The sequence below is a fragment of the Brettanomyces nanus genome, chromosome 3 (genome assembly GCF_011074865.1).
Source record: "Brettanomyces nanus chromosome 3, complete sequence".
In the NCBI taxonomy this organism is placed as follows: domain Eukaryota; kingdom Fungi; phylum Ascomycota; class Pichiomycetes; order Pichiales; family Pichiaceae; genus Brettanomyces; species Brettanomyces nanus.
Window position 1 is genome coordinate 322,683 of NC_052376.1, and position 23,863 is coordinate 346,545.

At 40.9% G+C, this 23,863-nt stretch overlaps 10 protein-coding genes across 10 annotated transcripts; 6 read left to right on the forward strand and 4 right to left on the reverse strand.

Moving 5' to 3' along the window:
- Nucleotides 1–1,560: 1,560 nt before the first annotated feature.
- FOA43_002796 (uncharacterized protein) lies at nucleotides 1,561–3,957 on the forward strand (the record flags this gene model as incomplete). Its single annotated transcript, XM_038923078.1, has 1 exon — nucleotides 1,561–3,957. The coding sequence occupies one exon, from the start codon at nucleotides 1,561–1,563 to the stop codon at nucleotides 3,955–3,957; it is 2,397 nt and encodes a 798-aa protein (XP_038779006.1).
- Nucleotides 3,958–5,052: 1,095 nt separating this feature from the next.
- ERG4 (C-24(28) sterol reductase) lies at nucleotides 5,053–6,450 on the forward strand (the record flags this gene model as incomplete). Its single annotated transcript, XM_038923079.1, has 1 exon — nucleotides 5,053–6,450. The coding sequence occupies one exon, from the start codon at nucleotides 5,053–5,055 to the stop codon at nucleotides 6,448–6,450; it is 1,398 nt and encodes a 465-aa protein (XP_038779007.1).
- A 25-nt stretch (nucleotides 6,451–6,475) lies between these two features.
- Nucleotides 6,476–7,302, reverse strand: SCL1 (Proteasome subunit YC7alpha/Y8 (protease yscE subunit 7); the record flags this gene model as incomplete). Its single annotated transcript, XM_038923080.1, has 2 exons — nucleotides 6,476–7,242; nucleotides 7,296–7,302. The coding sequence occupies 2 exons, from the start codon at nucleotides 7,300–7,302 to the stop codon at nucleotides 6,476–6,478; spliced, it is 774 nt and encodes a 257-aa protein (XP_038779008.1).
- Nucleotides 7,303–7,603: 301 nt separating this feature from the next.
- On the forward strand, nucleotides 7,604–8,649 carry FOA43_002799 (uncharacterized protein; the record flags this gene model as incomplete). Its single annotated transcript, XM_038923081.1, has 2 exons — nucleotides 7,604–7,609; nucleotides 7,777–8,649. The coding sequence occupies 2 exons, from the start codon at nucleotides 7,604–7,606 to the stop codon at nucleotides 8,647–8,649; spliced, it is 879 nt and encodes a 292-aa protein (XP_038779009.1).
- Nucleotides 8,650–8,655: 6 nt separating this feature from the next.
- FOA43_002800 (uncharacterized protein) lies at nucleotides 8,656–10,311 on the reverse strand (the record flags this gene model as incomplete). Its single annotated transcript, XM_038923082.1, has 1 exon — nucleotides 8,656–10,311. The coding sequence occupies one exon, from the start codon at nucleotides 10,309–10,311 to the stop codon at nucleotides 8,656–8,658; it is 1,656 nt and encodes a 551-aa protein (XP_038779010.1).
- A 225-nt stretch (nucleotides 10,312–10,536) lies between these two features.
- On the forward strand, nucleotides 10,537–11,604 carry FOA43_002801 (uncharacterized protein; the record flags this gene model as incomplete). The annotated part of the gene is made up of 1 exon (XM_038923083.1): nucleotides 10,537–11,604. One exon carries the CDS (start codon nucleotides 10,537–10,539, stop codon nucleotides 11,602–11,604), a length of 1,068 nt encoding a protein of 355 aa, XP_038779011.1.
- A 270-nt stretch (nucleotides 11,605–11,874) lies between these two features.
- On the forward strand, nucleotides 11,875–12,945 carry FOA43_002802 (uncharacterized protein; the record flags this gene model as incomplete). The annotated part of the gene is made up of 1 exon (XM_038923084.1): nucleotides 11,875–12,945. One exon carries the CDS (start codon nucleotides 11,875–11,877, stop codon nucleotides 12,943–12,945), a length of 1,071 nt encoding a protein of 356 aa, XP_038779012.1.
- A 517-nt stretch (nucleotides 12,946–13,462) lies between these two features.
- FOA43_002803 (uncharacterized protein) lies at nucleotides 13,463–14,755 on the reverse strand (the record flags this gene model as incomplete). The annotated part of the gene is made up of 1 exon (XM_038923085.1): nucleotides 13,463–14,755. One exon carries the CDS (start codon nucleotides 14,753–14,755, stop codon nucleotides 13,463–13,465), a length of 1,293 nt encoding a protein of 430 aa, XP_038779013.1.
- Nucleotides 14,756–17,888: 3,133 nt separating this feature from the next.
- On the forward strand, nucleotides 17,889–20,909 carry FOA43_002804 (uncharacterized protein; the record flags this gene model as incomplete). Its single annotated transcript, XM_038923086.1, has 2 exons — nucleotides 17,889–17,892; nucleotides 17,965–20,909. The coding sequence occupies 2 exons, from the start codon at nucleotides 17,889–17,891 to the stop codon at nucleotides 20,907–20,909; spliced, it is 2,949 nt and encodes a 982-aa protein (XP_038779014.1).
- Nucleotides 20,910–21,669: 760 nt separating this feature from the next.
- Nucleotides 21,670–23,709, reverse strand: FOA43_002805 (uncharacterized protein; the record flags this gene model as incomplete). Its single annotated transcript, XM_038923087.1, has 1 exon — nucleotides 21,670–23,709. One exon carries the CDS (start codon nucleotides 23,707–23,709, stop codon nucleotides 21,670–21,672), a length of 2,040 nt encoding a protein of 679 aa, XP_038779015.1.
- Nucleotides 23,710–23,863: the final 154 nt, after the last annotated feature.

Here is a 23,863-nt window from a genome sequence, read left to right on the forward strand (position 1 = left end):
TATACAAGTCAGGTAACAAAAAAGGATTGTTTGGCGGATGATTTCAAGGGTGAGATGAAAGATTTCAACAGGTGTTGAAATGGCAGATCATTTTGGTGTATGGATGATAAGGAGAAAAAATTTCAAGTGATTAAGTAAGATTTGAATAAGCAGAAGGAAGCTTTTTTTTAATGGGAAGGAGGCGATTCAAAAGATGTGGGAGAAAGAATGATGCCATTCAAAAAAAGGTGAAGTGGCAGTCAGAATACGAGTAGGCAGCCATCCAATGGAAAGGATGCTGTATCATAATAAAATGTTGACATATATGGGCGTTGGAGGATAGGAGCTAGATCCGTGATTATTGGCTTTCAGATGGCAAAGCTGACGGTTAAAACTAGGTGGTGAAGCACTTCAAGTTATACGGGATAGAGATATTATTAACTAATAATTAACAGTTAGTGTGTGGATGATCTAATTAAAACCCCCAAAAAGGATCGGTAAAAAGTGGTGTGTGGATGGCCATGTTATACCTACTTGCCGTGGTAACGAATTTCTGGGATGGCCAATTTGGTATAAAGGTAGCAGGCGATTCTATGAGCTGCGAGTTTTCCTGAAATTTATAAATTAGTTCTAGTTTACCGATTTTGTGTTTTGATTGGAATCGACTTTGTGTTAATTTAGACGCTCTTAATTGCAAGAAAGGTGAATTCCATTTAGATCAGACCGTTAAGAAAGTACGGTTTGTATTAAGGTAAGTTTTTATTGAAAAAGGGAAAACGATAGATCAAACGGGCAGAGAGAAAGGAGGTGAAACAGGAAACCAACGCTTAGTACGAGAGATATGGTTTAAATTATGGGGGATTGGGTGAGCAGATATAACATTGCATACGCTCGTTAGAAGCTCAAGCTTTCTATGCCGCATCATCAAAATCTACTCAGTCACTCCGTATAGTGATATATTTTCATCATGCCAGAATTGATTTCTCAAGTCTTTGGCGCACTGATCTATCATATAAATTGGCACCGAGACATCTCTCTGGCTCTATACGGTGGAAAGGGCATCATTATCGGCATTTATTATCATGTGGAACTCATCATTTGCCACCTCCTTCAAAATTGTTCCTCACACGAACATTCCTATCTCTATTTATCTGATCTACAAACCTCCTTACCCTGATACTACTTTCCCGATTACTATGGGAAAATTTTTCTTCACTTATGTTTTTCCCTCAAGTGTACTAACAAGAAAAAATACCCACTTGACTCCAAAAAAAAATAAGGAGAGGAAATCCGAATCTAAAAGTATCGAGAGAATAAGAAGCAGTTTCTCCCGTACTTTCGGTTGTCCCTTTTCCTCTTTTTTCTTTATTTTGGAATCCGGTGCTTTCTATTTGCTTATCCAGTCCATTTTCAACCACAGATCCATCCCCACAAGGGGCGAATCGTCTTCCATTATTATCCCAGCGCTATCGTCATCTGTACATTACTTTTCCATTTTGTTCTTGTTCTTGTTCTTATTTCCATAGTCTTTCACATTGTACACTATTTTTACTTTCACTTTTTCTCATACGCTGCATTACTATGTCAGATCAGACCACTTTATCTTCTGCCGAGGAGTCCAGTCTCAATGCTGATGTCACTACGACTACTACTCCACCTTCTGATCTTACAAGCAAGGAGTTCAAACAGTCTACTATTTCTATGTCCGCTCCCTCTTCTATTACAAAACAGCCCAGATCCTCTCATTTCGATCCATCTCTAGATGATATCGGTTCTGTGCTAGCCAATCTCAGTCTTAACAGTGTCGGTGTTGCCGGCCCTCAAGAGGATTCAAGCTTTTTGAGCGATGTAGGTCCTCAACAGCAGCAGCAGTCCAACTGGTCTTCATTTTCTCAGTCGATTCTTCCAGAATTGACCAAGACCCCGGACAGAAGAGACGATCGTCGTGTCATTTCTCCATTTGCCTCGTCTCCTTTCGTATTGCCGGATCATAACGGCAAGAATATCAATAACAATGATGGCAGTGCCGCTGCTAGTGTTTCTTCATCTTCTTTGGGTCCTCCACTGATGGGAGATTCCGGCTCCAATGCTGCATCGACTGCCAATTCGTCCACCAGCAATGATTCTCGTCGGATGACATTTCCTTTGCAATCGCCACGGGATCAGAACCAGGATACTATTACTTCTGTTGAGAGCCCATTTTCTTCTGCAGCTTTGCATCCTGCTTTTACGAATGACATGCTTTCCATTGGAATGAATTATCCCTCTTTGAACGGGTTTGATGCTTTTCAGTCCCCTCAAACCACCCCAACTACTCCATCGCTGGGTCCTGTTGGTCCAGTAAGACCTATGGGAGCTCCACTGAACTCTGCCTCTTCGGCTCAATCGGTACCATCCGTCTCTCCTCCTACTGGCTTTGGGATGATGCCTCCGATGGGTTATCAAATGTCATCACAGACGTTTGGTCAGTCACAGCAGCAGCCATTTATGGTCCCTCAATTTCGTAACTCGGGAAGTGTTCCTATGTTTGGAATGAAGCGACCAACCTCAGTTCTTTCTCAACCAAAGGTTAGAGGAGTTGTCCAAGGTGCTGACTCTCAAGTTGCTAGTGCTAACAGCAACTCTGAAGTTGATAATGCCACCGCTATAGGTGTGGGCTCGCCCCGCAGCTTGTCCGGTACGGCCAACGTTCACAGAAAGCACTCTTCTAGCAAGCGTCGCGGAGAGGATGCTGCGCGATTTGTTAACGCATCCCTCAATGACTTTACTAATGAAATCTATTATCTTTGCAAGGATCAGCATGGTTGCCGATTTCTACAGAGACAACTGGAAATTGGTGGCCCAGATGCTGCCACTCAAATTTTTAATGAGATCCGGCTGAACGTCATTGAGCTTATGATTGATCCGTTCGGTAATTACCTGATACAGAAACTTCTAGAAAGGGTCACCGAAGAGCAGCGTACTACTTTAGTGAGGAATGCTTCCTCCCAATTTGTTCGTATTGCCTTAGATCCTCATGGAACCAGAGCCTTGCAAAAGCTGGTTGAATGCGTTAACACTCAAGAGGAATTTGATATTATTGTGAACTCCCTTTCCTCTTATGTTGTTCTTTTGAGTAGAGATCTCAATGGTAATCATGTGGTGCAGAAATGCCTTCAGAAATTACCACCTGAATCGTGCAACTTTATTTTTGATGCGGCTTGTGAGAACTGCGTTAAAATCGCCAAGCATCGTCACGGTTGCTGTGTTTTGCAGCGATGCTTTGACCATGGCACTCCAAAGCAGTGCGAAAAATTGAGCTTGAAAGTTGGCGAGAATTGTGTGGAATTGAGCACAGATCCTTACGGTAACTATGTTGTTCAGTATGTTTTGTCTATGGAGGAAAATAGGCTGCGCAGCCAGAATGATCCAGTGTCTGTAACGAAGACTCCAAATACGAAGCATTCGATTGATCTAATCATTTCTGCGTTGAAAAATAATTTGGTAAGACTTTCCACGCACAAGTTTGGCTCTAACGTGGTTGAAAAATCTCTTCGTATCCCCACTCTGGCCCCTGTTTTGATTGGGCAGCTGTTGAAAGAGCCGGATAGTCCTATTCTTCTTTTACACGATGCATACGGTAACTATGTTCTGCAAACTACTCTAGACGTTGCAGATGACCATAGCTTCAAAGAGCTTAGCGAGCTGTTGAAGTCGGCCATTTCTGACGTTAGAAACACTCCCCATGGAAGAAGGATTTTGTCCAAGCTCATCAGCCGGGGAGGTGCATCGTCCTCGGTTGGTTATGTCACTACACCGGGGTCTACAGCAGAAACAGGTTTGCTTGCAAGTAATGACAATAATACACCCCAGCAGAGGTATCCCGGTGTTTTGGAAATTTCCGTATCTAATCCTGGCTCCATCAATAATCGGGAGGCCCCCATGGCTGGGCTCGGTACTTTTGGTAACACCAGATCCTTGAATGGATACTCATTCTAATTTTTTTTTTAAAGCCCCATGATTTCCTTTATTGCATTTACTTTGATTTGTTTTCTATTTTTATTACTTCTCTGTATCTTCTTCGTTTGTGTTCTAGGGCTGTGTATATCTATCTATCTATATATTTAGACACTTTATGTATCTTTTAAACTATACTTTTTCAAAGAAGAATCATTTCTTCGTCCATTTACATTTTGCATGCACTAGAATGACACATGCAAGATCAGCCACTGATTCTTGGACCCTGAGATAGCACAAGTTGCCTAATTGAGAATATTCGCATACACATTGATAAATTCCTATTTAGTTGATCTACAGTTTTAGGTTGACTAATTTGCAGGGAAGTACATATTCATAAGAGCAGACTAGATGAAATGGAGACGAGACTTATATACCTTTGAGTTCTATCTGTCAAAAATTCCGGGGGATTTTCCAACGGCTTGAAATTTTTCTTGGGTCTTGGCTTCGGCCTTGGCTACATCGATTTCAGGTATGTAGTGCCAAGTTATATTGACTTACATTAGGTTCGTCGTTGTCACCTTTGTCATCTTCGGCATATATAATGTCCTTTACCTATACCATATCCATGCCTGCTCGTATATTGTTCACTTCTTTGTCGTAAACGACCCCGCATGACGAATGGCGTCGTTCGCGAATATTTAAAAATTTTCCGAAAATAAATACTGCTCGTTCCGCGGAGTGACGTTGCGGAAAACGTCAAGCTTCAGTATGAGTGACTTCATCTGCTTTCACATCTCGGGCTCACTAATGAGAGTATATCGACTGATGATGATCTCTCAAACTTACCTATACGTCTCCGGGGTCTCTCCATGGTATCTTATTGGTCTGTTTTGATAATCACCCTCCTCGGACTTGCGGCTTCTGGTTCTTAGATACTTCATATTCTGTAGGGACGCGTTTTTTTCGTATTTAATTCCTCGGGTTTTCTTTCTTTTCCGGTTTTTGTATTCCATTTTCCATCTCCTTTTTCCTTTTATTTTCGGTTTGTTGAATCTCCTCTTTTTCTTTGTTATTCTTCCTTTCTTATTCTCTTCTTCTTCTTCTTCTTTGTTTGCATTCTTTCCCAGTCTGACTATGTCTCAACTGAAAGAAAGAAAGATCAAGGAACATGCCGGTGACTCCCAGGATTCCGTAAAGGATTCCACCACTGTCTGTAAAGCCGATGAATTCGGTGGTCCTATCGGTAATCTCGGTATGATGATTGGTTTTCCTCAGTTAATGTACTACATGTGGATCTCTGAGAGATTCTACGGGGGGGATCTTGCCTGGCCTAAGCCTGACCAACAATGGGAAGACTTCTTCGCTCAGTATTTCGGTTATATTCGCGATCATGCCATTCCTTCTTGGTACGTTGTCGAGATATTCACCGTGTTCATTCTCGCGCAAGTCGTTTTTTACGTTACACTTCCGGGAACTTGGACAAAGGGCCAGCCTTTGAAGCATTTGAACAACAAGCAGTTATCTTATTTCTGCAATGCTTATGTCACCTTTTATGTCAATATTATTATTGTCTTCTTCTTGCATGTGACCGGCGTTTTCCGGATATATGATGTCTTGGACTACTTTGGAGAGATTATGACTTGTGCTATCATTGCCGGTTTTTCATTTTCCATCCTCATGTATCTCTACACTTTATTTATTTCCAAGGATTGCCATAGAATGACCGGTAATCCTATCTTTGATATGTTCATGGGTGCTCCTTTGAATCCTCGTATTGGTATTATCGACTTGAAGATGTTCTTCGAGGTTAGGCTACCTTGGTATAGTTTATTTCTGATCGGCTGGGCTGTCGTTGCGAAGCAGATCGATGTATATGGTAAGGCTAGCCCTCAGGCTTGGCTTTTATTCACTGCATATTATCTTTACGCCAATGCTTGCTCTAAAGGTGAAGACTTGATAGTTCCAACCTGGGATATGGCTTACGAAAAATTTGGCTTCATGCTCATCTTCTGGAATATTGCTGGTGTCCCTTACAGCTACTGCCAGGGTGCACTCTACTTGTACTACCATGATCCATCTGAGTACAGCTGGTCAACTAGCTACAATGGGTTCTGCTTTGCCTTGTTGTTCATAAGTTACTACTTCTTTGATACCGCCAACGGACAAAAAAATGCCTTCAGAAAGCAAATTGCCGGTGATAAGAATATCCGTAAGAGCTTCCCATTCTTACCTTACCAGGTGTTGAAGAACCCGAAATATATCAAGTGTAAGAACGGATCCACTTTGTTGATTGATGGTTGGGTCAAATATGCTAGAAAGACTAACTACACTGCCGACTGGTTACAATCCTGCTCCTGGGGATTCATCTGTGGCTTCGACTCATATCTTCCTTGGTTCTATGCCGCCTTCATGTTTGTAGTTCTTATTCATAGAGCTTTTAGAGACTTAGCTAAATGCAGAAAGAAGTACGGTGCAGATTGGGATCGGTACGAAAAGGAATGTCCTTACATGTTTATTCCATATGTGTATTGATCTACTGATAAGTACATTCATATATTTAATCCTGCTCCGCGATCGACACCAATCTCTCATCGATCTCGTCAGAACTCAACACTCTAAATCCATCTTTAGTAGCCACACCCACTTCTAAATCATTCTTTCTAAATTCCGTACTCAATGTATTGCCTAGTGTAGTAATAGCGAACTCTAGCACTTTAGTCCAGTCACCTGGAACGAGAAGTTTCCTTTTGCCGTCTTCGTCTCTGTCTCCATTCTTGACCTTTTTCTTATATGCTCTTTCCAAAGCAGTGCCAACTTCTTGTTGTTTCGGCCCAGTGGCGCTAGCTTGTGCACTGCTGTAATATCCAGCTGGATCTGTCTTCAATAATAATGGTCCCAGTTCATCGTCCACACCAATAAACATAAGTGACACTCCCATGGGTCTCATATAAGCTCTTTGGGTGTAAACCTGTGCCAAATTGGCCATTCTCTTTGTCAATGCATCCACTGGCATCTCATATCCGTACTTATACTTAAATTCGGCAGATTCAGACCGGGCCCTTATAGCCAAAGATCTCCCATCTGCAATTGAACCAGTAGCTAGCATTCCCACGGATGGAGAGATCTGGAAGATGTACGAGATCGACTGAGGATCCAACAATTTGTCTGGAATCTTCTTCTGCGAAACAAAAACAGCACTGTCTTCACCCACAATACCCAGGCACGTAATATTTGATGAGTTTATTGCCTTAAATGCATATTCCACTTGATAAAGTCTTCCCTCGGGGGAGAACACTGTGATATGTCTATCGAAACCGGCAGATCCTAAAATTGTTAGTAGATGAATAAAGCTTCGACAATAGTAATTTGATACCTACCAGACATAATGATATAGTAATGATTAACGAGTACGGGAACAAGAATAAACTGATGTCTGAATAATGTGCCCTTATTTCCTTGGCCTTTTTCGCCTCTAGAAAAGGAAGAAAGAAAAAGAGAGAGTCGTTTACTGCGCCACAAACGCATTAGGGGATGTACAGTTTATGTGGCGGTGCACAAATATCTGCCTAATTAACTAAGCATAGGATATTATTCTCTTCTCTTTCTGTAGAGCCTGTTTGCTTTCTATCTATCATCAGCAGAATGTTTCACCGGAAGAAGAACAAGCCGTTGAATCTCAGTCTCAATGACAGTAATTATCTGCCAGCTCCCAATCCTAATTCTTTAGCACCACAAGCTGCAACTGGTCAGACCTCCCTACAATTAGGATCACAATCAGGGTCTCAATCAGGATCTCAATCAGGACCACAATCAAGGCCGCAATCAAGGCCGCAATCTCCATCTAATCAAAGTATTCAGAGACTTCCTCCGAATATGTCAAGACATCCTTACATTCCAGTTCCACCTACCATTATAAATAACTATTACTATGTCCAACCTCAGCAACAGCAACAGCAGCAGCAGCAGCAACAGCAACAGCAACAGCGCCAATATCAGCGCCAACGAAACATATCCCACGGATCTCCTATCTCTCCCCCTCAACCAATAGCGTCTCGAATGCCTTCGATGAGCGTCTATGAAGGTCATAGTACGGACGATTCGTACGAAAGTTCTGATATCTATACCTCTTTGTCGCTAGTTTCTCCGAGACTTCGGCGAGGCCGGGATGAGGAGGGTTTTGGTGACTATAATAGTAGCCAGGCCAAGATTCCAGAGATAAGTCTGAACGACGGTATCTATACATCCGGAATTTCAGGAGATACTGTCTATTTAGATCTCATTGGCCAGTTATGTCATACAGACGATACTGCAATCAGCGTTCATAACTCTCAGTTATTTGCAGTATTCAAAGCATTCAATAAAGATCTCATCGACAATTCGGATCTCTCAGAACTATTTATAGATGCTGGAACAAGGCGGAAATTTGCTGAAAGTTCCTGTAGAACGTTGGCCAAAGTGTTTTCTACCAGAAGTTCCCCAGGAAGCTTGGATTTTCGTTGCTTTATAAAACTCTGTGCCTTTGTTAAGGGCTGCTGTGAGTCTTTCAATTACTACGATAGCAATAAATCTCATACTTTGGAGTACGAGGAGCTTATTAAGGCTTTACGATTCAACGGTATGTCAAGTCCAAGTGAATTGATGGCTCGAGTATTTAAATATTCCGATTATGTAACTCTTGAGGGTTTCATCATGGCTGTCATAATAATAAGGAAGAATGAAAGACGGTCATGATTATGCTCAGAACAACCCTTCTAGATCGTCATCATCTCCTTCACCTTCTCCTTCGCCTTCTCTTTCACCTTCTCTTTCACCTTCTGCTTCATCCTCACCTTCTTCTTCTCCTCCTTCAGCTTCATCATCCTCTTTCTCGTCCTCCTTCTCGTCCTCCTTCTCGTCCTCCTTCTCGTCCTCCTTCTTCTCCTTCGGTTCAATAATTTGTCCCTTCTTAATATCTAATTCTTGCTTCAACCTGTTAATAACATCATTGATTCTGTTCTTCATAATTGGGTTATTGGCCTTGATCAAATCACTCTGTTTCTGCTCGATCGTAGAGCTCAACTCATATATCTCTTCTCTTAATATGGCGTTATGTTGCTTACTCTCATCAATCTCCCCACCCTTACCGAAAGCAGCTCTAGGTTTGATTCCGTTATCGTCTTCTTCTTCTTCCTCCTCCTCCTCATCTTCTTCCTCATCATCTTCTTCCTCATCATCTTCTTCTTCCTCATCCTCTTCAATTCCAACCTCGGTTGGTGCTCCCTCAACAACTTCTTCTACTTCTCCTTCATCATCTTCAACTCTGGCCTTAGTAAGTATACCTCCGCTTGTTCCATCAAGTGTAGCAGCCAATGCCCTGTCCAGTTCTTCGTCTTCTTCTTCCTCATCCTCATCCTCATCCTCATCTTCTCCAATGAGCTTGTCCAATTCGCTATCAAGATCCTCTTCTGCCCGTTCTGTGTGCATTTTCTCTTCTTGCTTCTCCTTGTCGTTCTTTTCTTGCCGCTGTTTAGCCCTTTTGGATTCCTTGGACCTCCTCTTTTTCCTGTGCAAGTTTGACAATGCCATTCTAGCCCGCGGATTGTTCAACATATTCAAATCCATAAACTCATAATTCGTAGTTTCTGCCTCTTCATCCAACTTCAACAATCTTTCCACCTCATCCTCAACATTCTGAATAACTTGCTCTTCATAGCATCGTCGAAATCTGGTCTTGCTGTTCTGCATAGGAGGTGTCAGACCATCCGGATACGTCTCTCCGTACTCTGTGTCCAATGGTATATCGTTAACTTCATCCTCTGAATTCAATTTTCTTGTTATTAATAGCATTTGGCATACATCCATCGCCTTGTAAATGTTTTTCTTGTCTAATGACTTGTGTACTTCAATAACTGTAGGCAAATTTACCAACTTACCTCCGTATTGAACATTGTTTATCTTCAAAACAGCTCTTCTCTTATCCTTCCATTTCACTGCTATTCCACTAGTATCCCCAGATTCAACACATGCCCTCAATGTATCTAAAGATTCATCTGCAAGCATTCTTAGCACTATTCCTTCCTCAATAAGTGGATCATCCTCACGATCAGGATCTTCCGAATCGTACCCATCTCCGGGAATCATCGTTGGCTTCACACGAATAGTCGGCACCTTGACTTTGGGAGCTTTGACGGTTATTTTACGCACAGCCATTTCAACTTCATCGTGTCTTTTCCTTGTTCTTTTGGTGTGTTTAGATTTGAGTTGCTTCACCTTTATCTTAGGTAAGTGAATACTATCTTCAGCCTCTAGCTTGATTTTTTTCGGCCTGGACGATGATCTTGAAACAGATTTCTTTGTAGAAGCAGCCTGAGAGCTGCCTCCCTTCGTGGAAAGTCGTAGCTTGATTGTTGGCATTGTATCAATGAAAACTAAATCTACTCCTAAAATGTATACTTGACTTTTATTTGGCCTCTCAGATTTTAGTTGAACATCTTCGCGGTTAAAGAAAGGAACAAAAAGTACAGAGAAGATAAATTTTAGTATGGCATAATTTTTCACTTGTTAATTTCCTTATACCGATGGATAGTATATCACCTCAGTATCTCTTCGAAATTGCATTCACTGTAGATTATCTTTGCGATGTTCAAGAAACTTGAAAGTATCTCGAAGAAAGCTGCAGACTTCCCCGAGGCCATGAGGATGGTGAAGCAGAATCACATTTGTCCCAAATTGTTCTTTGAAAAAGACATCTATACTGAAATTCTAGACAAATTGGACCTCAAATGTCAATATCCTCAAGCAAGTAAAACTCTTGGTATCATAGATTATCACACTGGTTTTACGCCGTTCAGCTATTTTCTAGAGACTGAATTGAATCCTAAACATCATGTTCTCTTTCCTGAGAGCGTGGCAGCTTCAAAATTCTGGAAGCATATGATATCCAAAGATCCTAATTGTAAGGGGATGATTATGGATGATGATCAAGCAAATCGTGTGCTTAAGCATTCGTTTCTCAACAAAGTGCTTGAAAAGGGTGAGTTGGAACCTAAAGAGGAGACAGATCTATCCAAAGTCAACCAATCCGCTCTCATTACAGGAAACTTTGTGGATTCTTCAGGAGGAGATTCCTTAAGGATTTTATTGTTTTTCAATCAGATGAAAACATCAATTTTCCAATTCAATAACGTCAAGCTTTTAAGCTGGATGCCTTCTTCAGATGCGTTGAAATTTATAGGTCCTCTAGGCTCGAGGCATAGGCGATCCAACGCTTTGATGACCAATCTATTCTGCAACGTCAACGTCATCGCCTATTCTAATTTTGACAACAAGAAAAGTGTTGACGGCATTCTTGGAAAGTATAAAAAGGCTGTTAAATTGCCCCAGATTAGTGGTCAAAAAGACGTTTGTCTCATGGAGTTCCAGTCCAGCTACGACAAGTACAAGATTCAGTTTCCGGACGAGCTGCATCTAGTGATTCATAAGCTCCTGATATCTCCTAGTAACAAGATTATAGATAATCTACATACTCTTGGACCTGGTGCAGAGGAATACTTGGAAACCAAAATCGATCCGGAGGTGCTTCAAAAAACTGCTCCTAATATTACAGAGCAAGAGTTTATTGATATCAGCGAAGCTTATTATTATTGGCCATTTAAGCCCAATACGCAGTTAGAAACTTATCTAGGTGATCCACCTCAGGATGAGTAAACGAAATTTCTCTCCCCTCTTCTTACTTGTAAATAGTGTATATAAGTGTAATGAGTTATACCTCGGCCTTAATAGAAGGGGCAAAGTGGCAAAGTGGCAAAGTAGGACTTACTGCAACTGTCGATATCTACTGACTGAATCTTTAATTCTTCAATGAAAAATTTGAGTCTGTCGCGATGCCATCTCATTTTTGGGGTTCTGTCTTGTCTTAATTAGTTTTGCTCTTGCTTGTTTCTACTATCTTCCTCAGCGAACAACAGGCATGCAAGAATGGATGCAGAAGAAGATGCTCTTCACTTTATTGTGGATCCAAGTGCTTTAGTTTATGGGGGCATTGGCCGAATTAAAGAATGGGTCAAGAATGATAAGTACTATCCACCTATAGTATATTACATACCGCACTACACTTTGTTGGAATTGGACTTTTTAAAGAAAACCTTTAATCCTCTTATAGCAAAAAATGCCCGTGAGAGTATTCGGTTTTTTGACAGTTCCATTTCAGGTTTTGAACTCCCTGAAAGTTCAGAGTTCACTGAACCTTCTGATTCTTTGGTGGCCAATGAGAGTTCTGATGATGATATGTCCTCCCCCTCCTCTTCTTCTTCTGATTTGCTCGATGATATCAGCGATATCAGCGACTTTGAGAGTTATAATAAGAGGAAGGAGGATCTGTTGACAGAACATTCAGCTAAAGAAGGAGTTATTCACAAACCCAAGCAACCTAAATCTCAATTTATATTGGAGCCTCCAGAAGCTGCTGGCCCCGGATGGAAAAAGACCTCAGAATATAGAATGCGCACACCTCTTTGTTCCGAGTTTGCTACTGGATCTGGTTCTGCGAGAGAAACGGTTGGGGTTTTCGGAAACAGGTTACTGTTTGCCAATATTAAAAAGGGTGGTGTCGACAATTATCGCAGCAAAGAGAGTGGTTATGCAGATAATGGAGAAGAGAAAGCCATTATCCCCAAAAGGTTGAAGTTGTTGATCCGATCGGCCATCCAGAAGCAGTTTATCGACAGAAAGAAAAATTCTTCAGTGAAAGATATCAACTGGACGGTTTTATGTGAAGACGAGACCACCTGTACATGGCTAAAATGCTTTGGATTACCGATGATGACTTTAAATGAAGCAGATAGTAAGCTTAATGAATGGAAACAGAAAACAACCAGTCCTCACGCTTCAACTTCCAAGTCATCCTCTTCATTTAGGTACGTGCCTCCTCATCGTGTTAAGGAATCACTAAATTCCACCAGACATCTATGTGAAGATGGTGTATATAGAGAGAACTTTAAGGAGACAAAGTATGCACCAAGAGGTAGAGGAGAACTATGGAAGCCATAAAAGCAGTTATATATATACATATATTATACACTACAAGCAAATCATTGGTCGAAAACCGCGCAAAATTGTAAGCCTATTGATTCATCTGTTAGTAAAAGTAATCAAAATGGAAATACCTCTCATGTTTAGCGAAGAATTCTTTCAGATAATTGTCAATTGTTGTATTCATGGAACACAATATATGTGCTCTAACATTAGAGATGCCAGAAAGCAAAGTTTAAAAACGTAATAATGTCATCACGTTGAATTCTGTCTGAAAACATAAGAGGACTTATAATCGGTATAAACTTACGTTGATAGTGATAAGAACTGTTGAAAAGAGAATAAGTTATAGAAGATGTTTAAGTATCGAGAAATAAAAATTTTCAACTCCTAACATGAAAAATTTAATTTCGAATTCGTAAGCCAAAAAAAAGGCAGGGCTGAAAAAGCTTGAAAGGGTTGGTTGGGGTTGGATTGGAACATTGCTACATTTTTAGTAGATATCAAGATAGTATATAGCATAAAATCGGGAAAGCTAAACAGTCCTGCTTTTCAGATAACGACGCAGATTGGTATCAAAAACTTTAAACTGAAAGAGAAATCTTGTTAGCGAGAACTCGTTGATGAACAGATTGAAGTTCAGAAGATAAAGAAAAGCCAACTCCAACTTAAACAGATCATCTATATGTTGTAGACCGGTAATCTTACAATAGTAGGCTTGTTTAAAGTTTTTATCCTCTATGAGTTTTAAGGATATGCGCAATGCACTAAGAACAAGTCTGAAAATGTCCAAGGAGTCCACACTGGTCATTTTGATTGGTCCTTCTTCTTCTGGAGGTGACTGTAAGGGAAGTAAAGAACAATTGTTTTCTGGCTTTAAGTCAAATGCCACATTAAAGAGAAAATAGGATGCGGAAAGCAGCACTGCAGGAGACGGAGTGATGAATTTGTTGATTCTCTCCAAGTACTGGGTAATTGAGAGTGAGGGAGCCTGCTTAAGATAGAACTTCTGGATGATCTTCGTACATAACTCATGATCAATATTCTGATGGTATGACCCCGATTTCCTTCTAAAGTCGTCATCTGTAAACGCAGTTTCACTTGCATCCTCAAAGTTAGCATCGATTCTAGAGTTCTTGCGAAGCGGTACCTCTAATTGTTCGTTGGATACACTTTTCAGCTTCTCTAAAGCACTATTTCGATCCGTTCGTTTCTCATCTTTCAACTGGCTCATTGGTTTTTCCAATAAAGTGGGGAATCTATCCCTATTATCGTCGGTGAAACTGTCCACACTTCCTTCATCATCGTTTATTTCATCACATAGATCCTGTCCAGGCGTTAAGACATCGTGCATGTTATCAAATAAAAGGCTCCGAAGGTCAATCTCAGGGTCTTCCTTAACAACATAATCAAGAGTCATCAAATCATCCACCAATCTTTTGAAAAATGCCATAGCTTCAATCTGCTTCAGATCGTTCAAGCATCCCAATTTGTCAATCTTGTTGTCAATAAATAAGTCCATATTCACGCTTGAGATCGCAGGAGGTCTTATCCTTTCAGGACTTCTCTCCTTTGTCCCACTTAGCGAACTATCCTCTTTATTCAAGCTCCCGTTTTTTGAATCACTGGTATCTTGTTTAAAGCACTTGCCGTCCTCTCTATTTGTTTCTAGATCCTCCTCTTTGTTACCATCTTGCTCACTTTCTTGGCCCTTCTCCTTGGTGATTTTTTCATCAAGTTCCCCGTCACCTTCCTTTGTATTTGTCTCTCCTTTATCGTCCTCAAAGGTGGGTTGTTGGGGTTTAAGTTTCACACTGATCTCTTCCATTTAATTATTTTACCTGACTGCTGGTTTTTATGGATTGTTGTATGTCTTAAAGAAGCGAATGATTGTTATCAACATTCGTAAATCTTGAAATCTTAACGTAACAAATGATTGAGAAAAAAAAGATTTCGCGAAGCCACCTTGTGGAGAAAAAAAGAATAATGCGGAGCAGGTGAAAAACGGTTTATCAATCTGAACCAGAAATCATTGACTCAAGCATTGAAACTTCTGCCTTGCTCTCTTTTTTTTGGAGGCAGAAGCGAAATATTCTTATTTCCTAGTTCCGTTCATTGTTTGTAAATATTTCCCCGTCATAATAGAAATAGCAGATCCTAGATTCAGAGCCCAGTATACCAATGACTGACGCATGTCAGTCTGTTTGTACAGTTACTTTTATACATGCAGTTTCTACGAGTTTAAAGTACTTTTTATTGAAGCATGGTATTTACATAATGAAGTGAACACTCGCAAAATCACGCCGGAGGAAAAAAATAAGATGCACTCTCATCTTCTCATTCTATCAATTCATCGTAATTGATTTATGGAATAAATTTTTATCTTATTATTGTTGGCGACAATTCCGTCCGTTCATTTGGCCCTGCAGACAGATAAGGATCTGCGCCGAAAAACTAAATTGGAAACTTAAATATATTTAATATTAATATGAGGATCCACCGAGGAAAGAAGTAAGTTAACAGTTTTATTTATGTTTTTAATAAGGAAATATCGTTATATATGATAAGATAAGCAAATTGATGTTTCGTGATGCCTAACTTCTTATTTGGGAAATATTTTATTTATCGACGTTTGACATCGATGTATTTAGTTCACCATTAGGATCCCAACAGGAAGTCAGATATTTGACATGAACGGAATTTTTCCATGGTACTGTATCAATTGAATGATAGATAAAATATGGATCAGCCTTTTATCTCTCCTATAAATAATATTATAAATCTGTTTCTTCCCTTAGATACGGAAAGAGAATATTGAAATCAAATTTGCTGTACTAGCAACAGGCCCAGTATAGCTTAACGGGCCTTCCCTTATGTTTACTCTAGACCCAAAAATAATCTAACCTTAATTGGCTGACGGTGGTTTCATAGTTCCTGCTCACTTGATTATTATGGGCCATTTCCAATAATAATGGATAAGTTTTTGTCCGTACAGTATAGTAGCAGCTGCAGATCTCTAAAACATTTTACTGGCTGCGCAAGCATTGCTCTGTGGTAGCAAGTACTGCCGAGATCTTAATACCACACAAATTTAAATAGTTTTTTTTCGAGAGCCGCATGCATCTCCACTCCATCGTATTCTGTCTCTACCATCTTACGAAAATGGAGGATGACTATCATTGTGTAGACAACAAATGTCCTACAGCCTTTTATGTACACTTCAAACACCTCGTTCATTCTTCAAGTTACTGAATCTCCGATTTTCCAAATTATGAAGTATACATTTAGATACTAAAATTGGAATCTCAGGATCGTCGCCAGTTGGTGAGCCGCACATGAGATTTTTATTCTTGCTTGAATAGTTCAACATTTCTTTTTATTCATTAAATGCCGACCATTCGCATTAAAATTGTTTTAATGAGTGTACTTAGCCTTTGCTACTTATTTAACTTCAAAGGATCGTCAACCTGTCTTCTTGGTTCCTTGTTGTGCCTATGAGTTACTAATAATAGTGAAGAAACCATGCCTTAGCAACTCAATTCCCTAAAAAATTAATTGACTCCAGGGTTCAGCCGATACGTTCTTACTTGGTGCTAGAATTACCGAACCTGGATTACTTAGGTCTACCCTTTTGAGAAACCGAGAACGAATGGTAAATATGCTAAATCAACTTAGTTGCTTTCAGAAAAGGGAAGCAAAGAAGATTTTGTACGTCATTCCATTAGCAGCAGTCGCGCTAATACTTCTGCAAGATATTCCCAAACGGGGGAGGGGATGGCATTATTGCATGAAACAAATGTTCGAAAATCTCTTCCGCGACTCTTAGTACAGGTTCGTTTTACGTAAGGGGAACTAGACTCGACGCTTTGAATAGCACTAATGTATCTGGTAAGCGTGCGAATGTTCTTATTGGAAAACCGCGTTAAAAAAGTTGAGCACGCCTCCCCTTCGTAATTTGTATGATTTTTTGAGTATGATATTAAATATCTCTGCTACCACTTGGTTGCTAACATAACAATGTTTATTGTATCATTCTTTCCTTGCAGGAGAGCTAAATTTTGTTGAGGTTAGGAGCTTTCTCAATATACGAGGGAAACTAAGGTTTGACTCAGGTCATCTATGCTTTTAATTTCTTGTTGGTATCTGTTTCGATATGGACTACATTGTCAACCACCTACACATTTCATTTCGTCAACCTACTACTTTTAACGTTACTTCACTTCCAAAAAATATTCATTTTGTGCTTCAAGTCTCTTCAGGGCAGAAAAAGATGAATTATGACTTTATTCGATGCATGATGAAAAGAAACAATGTAGCATGACCGAGAACTTCTGAAAGAATATAATATCCTTCATTTGCTTTTTTGATATGATCCTTAATGTATAATTGAGTATATAGCTTGATCAGGGCCTTGCAGCAATTAACAATAAGATCCATATGCAACACATAGTAGGTAATAAGGGCATATTAAAGTTTTGTGTTAGGCCTCCTTAGTCAGGAGTGAAAGCACGGCATACGAAGCTCTACTGCTAAATAGCAGAATATCCCCACACGATAAACGATTCTAGGCTCTATTGCCTATTCCCAAATCAGAATAGCTATTGTTGTGCGTCTCTTAATAGTAGCAATTTCCTAGAAAGGAAAACTCTGTTCAACGAATTGTAACAAGAAAGGAAGTTTAAATGAAGTCCAAGTGTTTCTGTCTACCTGCTTTATCCTGTTTTGGAGATCAGCAGCTCCCAAAATGGTATTGCCTCAGTAAAATTAGTAGCACTTGTCAATGAGAAGGCACCATCAGCCTCACAGCATCGTTGTGAAATGCAGCCATGGAACCACTCAAATATTAACTTTCAATGAACGTATTGTTGTTGGAGAACTCACTCCTCTAAACTTATGACCCCCCTAAAGAAGCAAGAGGCTTATAAATAGTTTCCTTATTCCCTAGTCAAGGTTTTTGATCAATGCGTTAGGAATTGGATATTTATTGGTTGTTAAGACTTAAAATGATCTTTGCTCGTTTCCTAAGCCTTTTCTTAGCCTTTGTCCTTTGTGTCACTGCTGCAGGTAGCTATGCTGCAGGGGTTTCACGAAATGATGTTAAGTCATATGACGGCGAGTCTGAGGAAACGTCAAAGATTGCTCCTCTAAAGCTCTATGAAGCAGAAGCTAACTATGTTATTTCCAAACTGCCTCTAGTGGATAGTTCTCCCGAAGTCCCATCCTTAGCCAAGAGAGATTTAATAAGTGACATTAACTCTGCCTTAGATATACTCCTTGCATTTGTTCCATCTCGTATTTCGTCAGTTGTTGAATTGATTCCGGATCTTGTGACTGCCCTCCTTGAGGCTATTCTTAATTGTGGTGGATTGCTTGATGATTTGCTTACTACAATTGAAAGCGTTATTACTGACACACTTGAAGGTGCTTCATCCTCTGTTCAGAATGTTGGTACAATTTTAGTAAGTCTCATCAATGCTGTTTTTGATAGCGATGATGTTAATGTTTTAGTATACGTTAATGAACTCGCCAATGCCATCATAACTATTGGTCTCACTGGTACAGCGGCAGAGTTAGCCACTGTTAACGATCTTCTCACAAATGTCATCCAAGCTATCGAAGACTTTGATCAGACCTGTACAGCCACTACAGCTACTACGGCTACTACAGCTACTACAGCTACAGACACAACTGATACTGGTACTGATACTACTGGCACTGCTACTACCGATACCGCAACCTCAACTTCGACATCGACCAACCCAATAACTGAGATAATCGATGAAATCAATACTATTCTTGAACCTATTCTTGCACTTCTTCCAGATAATGTTTCCTCGGTTATAGAAGTAATTCCGGAGATCGTGGAAGCCTTACTCAACGCTGTTCTCAATTGTGGAGGAGTAATCGATGATCTATTAACATTCCTCGGTACCGTGATTGATTCCGCAGTCGAAGGTGCTTCTGATGTTGTCCAAAATGTTGGAACGCTTCTTTCTGAACTTCTTACCGCCGTTGTCAATAATGATACCGCTAGCATCCTTTCGTATGTTACCCAACTCGCAAATGCAATTGTCTCAGCAGCCGCAGAAACTACTACCGATGATCTTGAAGTTATTGGTACGCTCTTGAACAATGTCCTTCAGGCTATTACAGACTTCGACCAGTCGTGCACAGTTCCAACCGATACCGGCACGGCTACTACCGATACTGGAACTGACACTGGCACTGATACCGGCACTGATACTGGTACTGGCACAACAGATACTGATACTGGTACAGGTACAACAGGTACAGGTACTGATACAGGTACTGGCACAACAGGTACTAATACTGATACTGGTACCGGCACTGATACTGATACTGGTACAGGTACAACAGGTACAGGTACTGATACAGGTACTGGCACAACAGGTACTAATACTGATACTGGTACTGGCACTGATACCGGCACAACAGCTACGGGTACTGGTACAGGTACAGGCACAACAGGTACTGGCACTGATACCGGCACTGATACTGGTACCGGCACTGATACTGGTACTGGCACAACAGGTACAGGTACTGATACTGGTACCGGCACTGATACTGGTACTGGCACAACAGGTACAGGTACTGATACCGGCACAACTGGTACGGGTACTGATACTGGCACAACAGGTACAGGCACAACAGGTACAGGTACTGATACCGGTACAGGTACTGGCACAACAGGTACTGATACTGATACTGGTACTGGCACTGATACTGGCACAACAGGTACTGGCACAACAGGTACAGGTACTGATACCGGCACAACTGGTACGGGTACTGATACTGGTACAGACACAACGGGTACTGATACTGGTACAGACACAACTGGTACTGGTACAGGTACTGGCACAACAGGTACGGGTACTGATACTGGTACAGACACAACGGGTACTGGTACAGGTACTGGCACAACAGGTACAGGTACTGATACCGATACAGGTACAGGCACAACAGGTACAGACACAACGGGTACTGGTACAGGTACTGGCACAACAGGTACAGGTACTGATACCGGCACTGATACCGGCACAACTGGTACTGGTACTGATACTGGTACAGACACAACGGGTACTGGTACAGGTACTGATACCGGTACTGATACAGACACAACGGGTACTGGTACAGGTACTGATACCGGTACTGATACAGACACAACGGGTACTGGTACAGGTACTGATACTGGTACTGGCACAACGGGTACTGGCACAACAGGTACAGGTACTGATACTGGTACTGGTACAGGTACTGGTACTGGTACTGGTACAGGTACTGGTACTGGCACAACAGGTACAGGTACTGATACTGGTACTGACACTGGTACAGGTACTGATACTGGCACAACAGGTACTGGAACTGACATCGATCCAGATACTGGTAAGACACATAATGGTAAGACAGGTACTGGCACAAAAGGTACTGGTTTCATTACCAAATCTGAAGAACCTGTCAAAACTACTACCCTTACTATCACGTCTTGCAAGGATCATAAATGTTCACAGTCAGTGGTTACCACTGGAGTCACCTGCTATACTACCAATGGTCCTCAAGGAACTACTATAATCACAACATATTGCCCATTGACTGATGTTCCTTCTAAGAATGTTCCTCTTACCACCTTCGTTACCGTCACCTGCGTTGAAGAAGTTTGTAAAACGTCTACAGTTACAACTGGCCTTACCTCTTACATTACTACTACTGGTGAGCAGGGAGAGGTGAGTACAGTTACAACTTTCTGTCCTACTGAGCAGTTGACAACTCCTGTTTCAGTAACTCCTGTCCCAATAACCTCTGTCCCAGGTTCTTCAATTGCTAGCCAAACTACAACTTTGACTACTTCTAATAATATCCCAGAATCAGTTACATCCTCTATCTCAACTTTTAAAGGAGCTGCTGCAGTTGCAAGATATGGCTCTCTTATGGTTCTGCCGTTGTTTGTTGCTGTAATCCTTTAAGGATAACATTAAAAAAGCAGTTTTTCTGATTTCTTTCGTTACGTAGAAAGGGTGATTTTATCTTTTCTTTCTTATGTTTTTTTTTACGAGTTCGATGAGATCTCGACAATAAGTAATTTTCATACTTTAAAGTGATACCAATTTGATTATTTTGTCCTGTATGTTCAAAGTAGGTAGGTAGCGTCTGCCAAAACGTTATTGAATATCAACATATGCAGGTGCCTTTAAAGTGATACCGATTTGATTATTTTGTCCCGTATTTTCAATTTTCTCTTTCCATTCGCTTCGCTGTTCCAAAAATTGACTAGATTCAAAGCCATGGCCGATCTTAAAAATCAGAGACGCACACTACACCGCTCGTAAGAGAAAAACAATAAGAGCGCAATAGATCTCCCGTGAATCAAACTTGCGGTGGCCCCTAGGATTATGGGATGGCGCACATGCATAAGATTGGACGCCAATCTTGTGTAATGACAGCAAGCCTGGCCTCTTGATGTATTTTCGCGAGAATGTAGTTGGTGATGTGGTTTGTGCTTGTTATTGAAATAGGGTTTGGTTTAGCTGAAGATAGATGAAAATCCCTTTAAGCTTGTTCATCCTCGCTACAGTAAAAACTCGGCACCAAAACGAATATACCAGGAAAATAGCAGTGCTGTATACATGGCGAATAAATGAATCAACTAAATAGTGAACAACTTTGTAAAAAAAAGCAAAAGAAAGAATGAGTAGTATATAGAAAGCCCCAGGATATTGACTTGATTTACAACTCGTCGTGATCCCAATCATCATCATCTTCGTCATCTTCCTCATCTTCGTCTGCTTCGTATGCTTCGCCATCGTCTCCAGCAGCCCCACCATAAAGTTTCGAGGTGATCGGATAGGCAACCTTACTCAACTTCTCCTTCTGCTCTTCAAAGTCTTCTTTAGAAGCATCCTCTCCGCTCTCGTCGAGCCATTCTAAGGCCTCGTTAACGGCATCTTCCAAAGTTTCCTTATCCTCTTCTTCCAATTTAGCGCCAAGTCCGTTGGTATCACTGATTTGGTTTTTCAAAGAGTGAGCATAATTCTCAAAGGCATTCCTGCTCTCGATTTTTTCTCTAAGTCCCTTGTCCTCCTGGGCAAATTGCTCACCTTCCTCCACCATCTTATCGATCTCTTCCTTAGACAATCTATTCTTGTCGTTGGTGATAGTGATCGAATTGGACTTACCAGTACCTTTATCAATAGCAGAAACCTTCAATATTCCATTGGAATCAAGTGTGAATGTAACCTCAATTTGTGGAACACCTCTTGGTGCAGGTGGAATACCAGTCAACTCAAACTTACCTAAGATGTTATTATTCTTAGCCATGGCCCTCTCACCCTCGAACACCTGTATTAGCACCGTCTGTTGGTTATCGACAGCAGTAGAGAAGATCTGTGATTTTTTAGTTGGAATTGGAGTATTTCTCTTGATTAAAGTGGTCATGACACCACCGGAAGTCTCAATACCCAAGGTCAATGGATTAACATCTATCAAGACAATGTCTTCAACACCTTCCTCACCTGACAAGACACCGGCCTGAACAGCAGCACCGTACGCAACAGCTTCGTCGGGATTAATACTCTTAGAAACCTTCTTACCCTTGAAGAATGTTTCGAGCAACTCTTGAACCTTAGGAATTCTAGTGGAACCACCGACCAAAACAACGTCATCAATTTCAGATTCTTCGACTTTTGCGTCTTTCAAAACTTGTTGAACTGGTTTCAAAGTCTTTTTAAACAAATCCATGTTCAACTCCTCAAACTTAGCTCTGGTTAAAGTCTCAGAAAAATCAATACCGTCAGCGAAAGAGTCGATTTCGATTCTCGTGGACATCTGGGAAGACAAAGTTCTCTTGGCCTTCTCAATTTCTCTCTTTAACCGGGACATAGCACGAGCATTCTTAGTGATATCGATTTGATGTTTCTTCTTGAACAATTTAACGAAATGTCTTGTAACTCTGTAATCAAAGTCTTCACCTCCCAAATGGGTATCACCAGCAGTAGCCAAGACTTCAAAAGCACCTCCTGCAATAGACATCAAAGAAACATCAAAAGTTCCTCCACCAAGATCGTACACAATAATTTGTTTCTCTTCATCACCCTTATCCAATCCGTAGGCAATGGCAGCCGCAGTAGGTTCATTCACAATTCTGAGAACATTGAGACCTGCAATAATACCGGCATCTTTAGTGGCCTGTCTCTGAGCATCATTGAAGTAAGCAGGAACAGTAACAACAGCATGAGTGACCTTTTTGCCAAGATAATCTTCAGAAATCCGCTTCATCTTACCCAAGATCAAGGCGGAAATCTGTTCAGGAGTATACTGTTTGGTCTCATTAGAGACTGTCACTTCGACGACAGGTCTACCCTTCTGGTTTATCACCTTATAGGGCATGTGTCTTATCTCCTTTTGAGTGACTTTCTCATCAAAACGACGTCCCATCAAACGCTTGATATCGTAGACAGTATTGTTGGTGTTAGAAGAAGCCTGATTCTTAGCAGCATCACCAACCAATCTCTCCTCCTCCGTAAACGCCACGTAAGAAGGTGTGATTCTATTACCTTGATCATTGGCCAAGATCTCAACTCTTCCCGCCTTCATAACACCCACGCACGAGTAAGTAGTACCCAAATCTATACCGATGACAGTACCATAATCTTCGGCATCCTTGTCTGCATTGACCAAGGTAGAACCCTTGGCAGCAAACGGAATTATCACCAATAACACGGCGTATAACAAAAGCGCCGTGATCGACACGGTAGACCGTTTATACATTGTAGTTTGATGTTCAAATCTATCTATAATGAATGCCTCAGAAGTCTTTTTGAAAGAGAGCAAAAAGGATTTTAAAAAAAATTATGGAACACTCCTTTCTCTATATATATACCGGCCATTTTTTTCATCCACTTTCGTAATACGTGTTCACAAA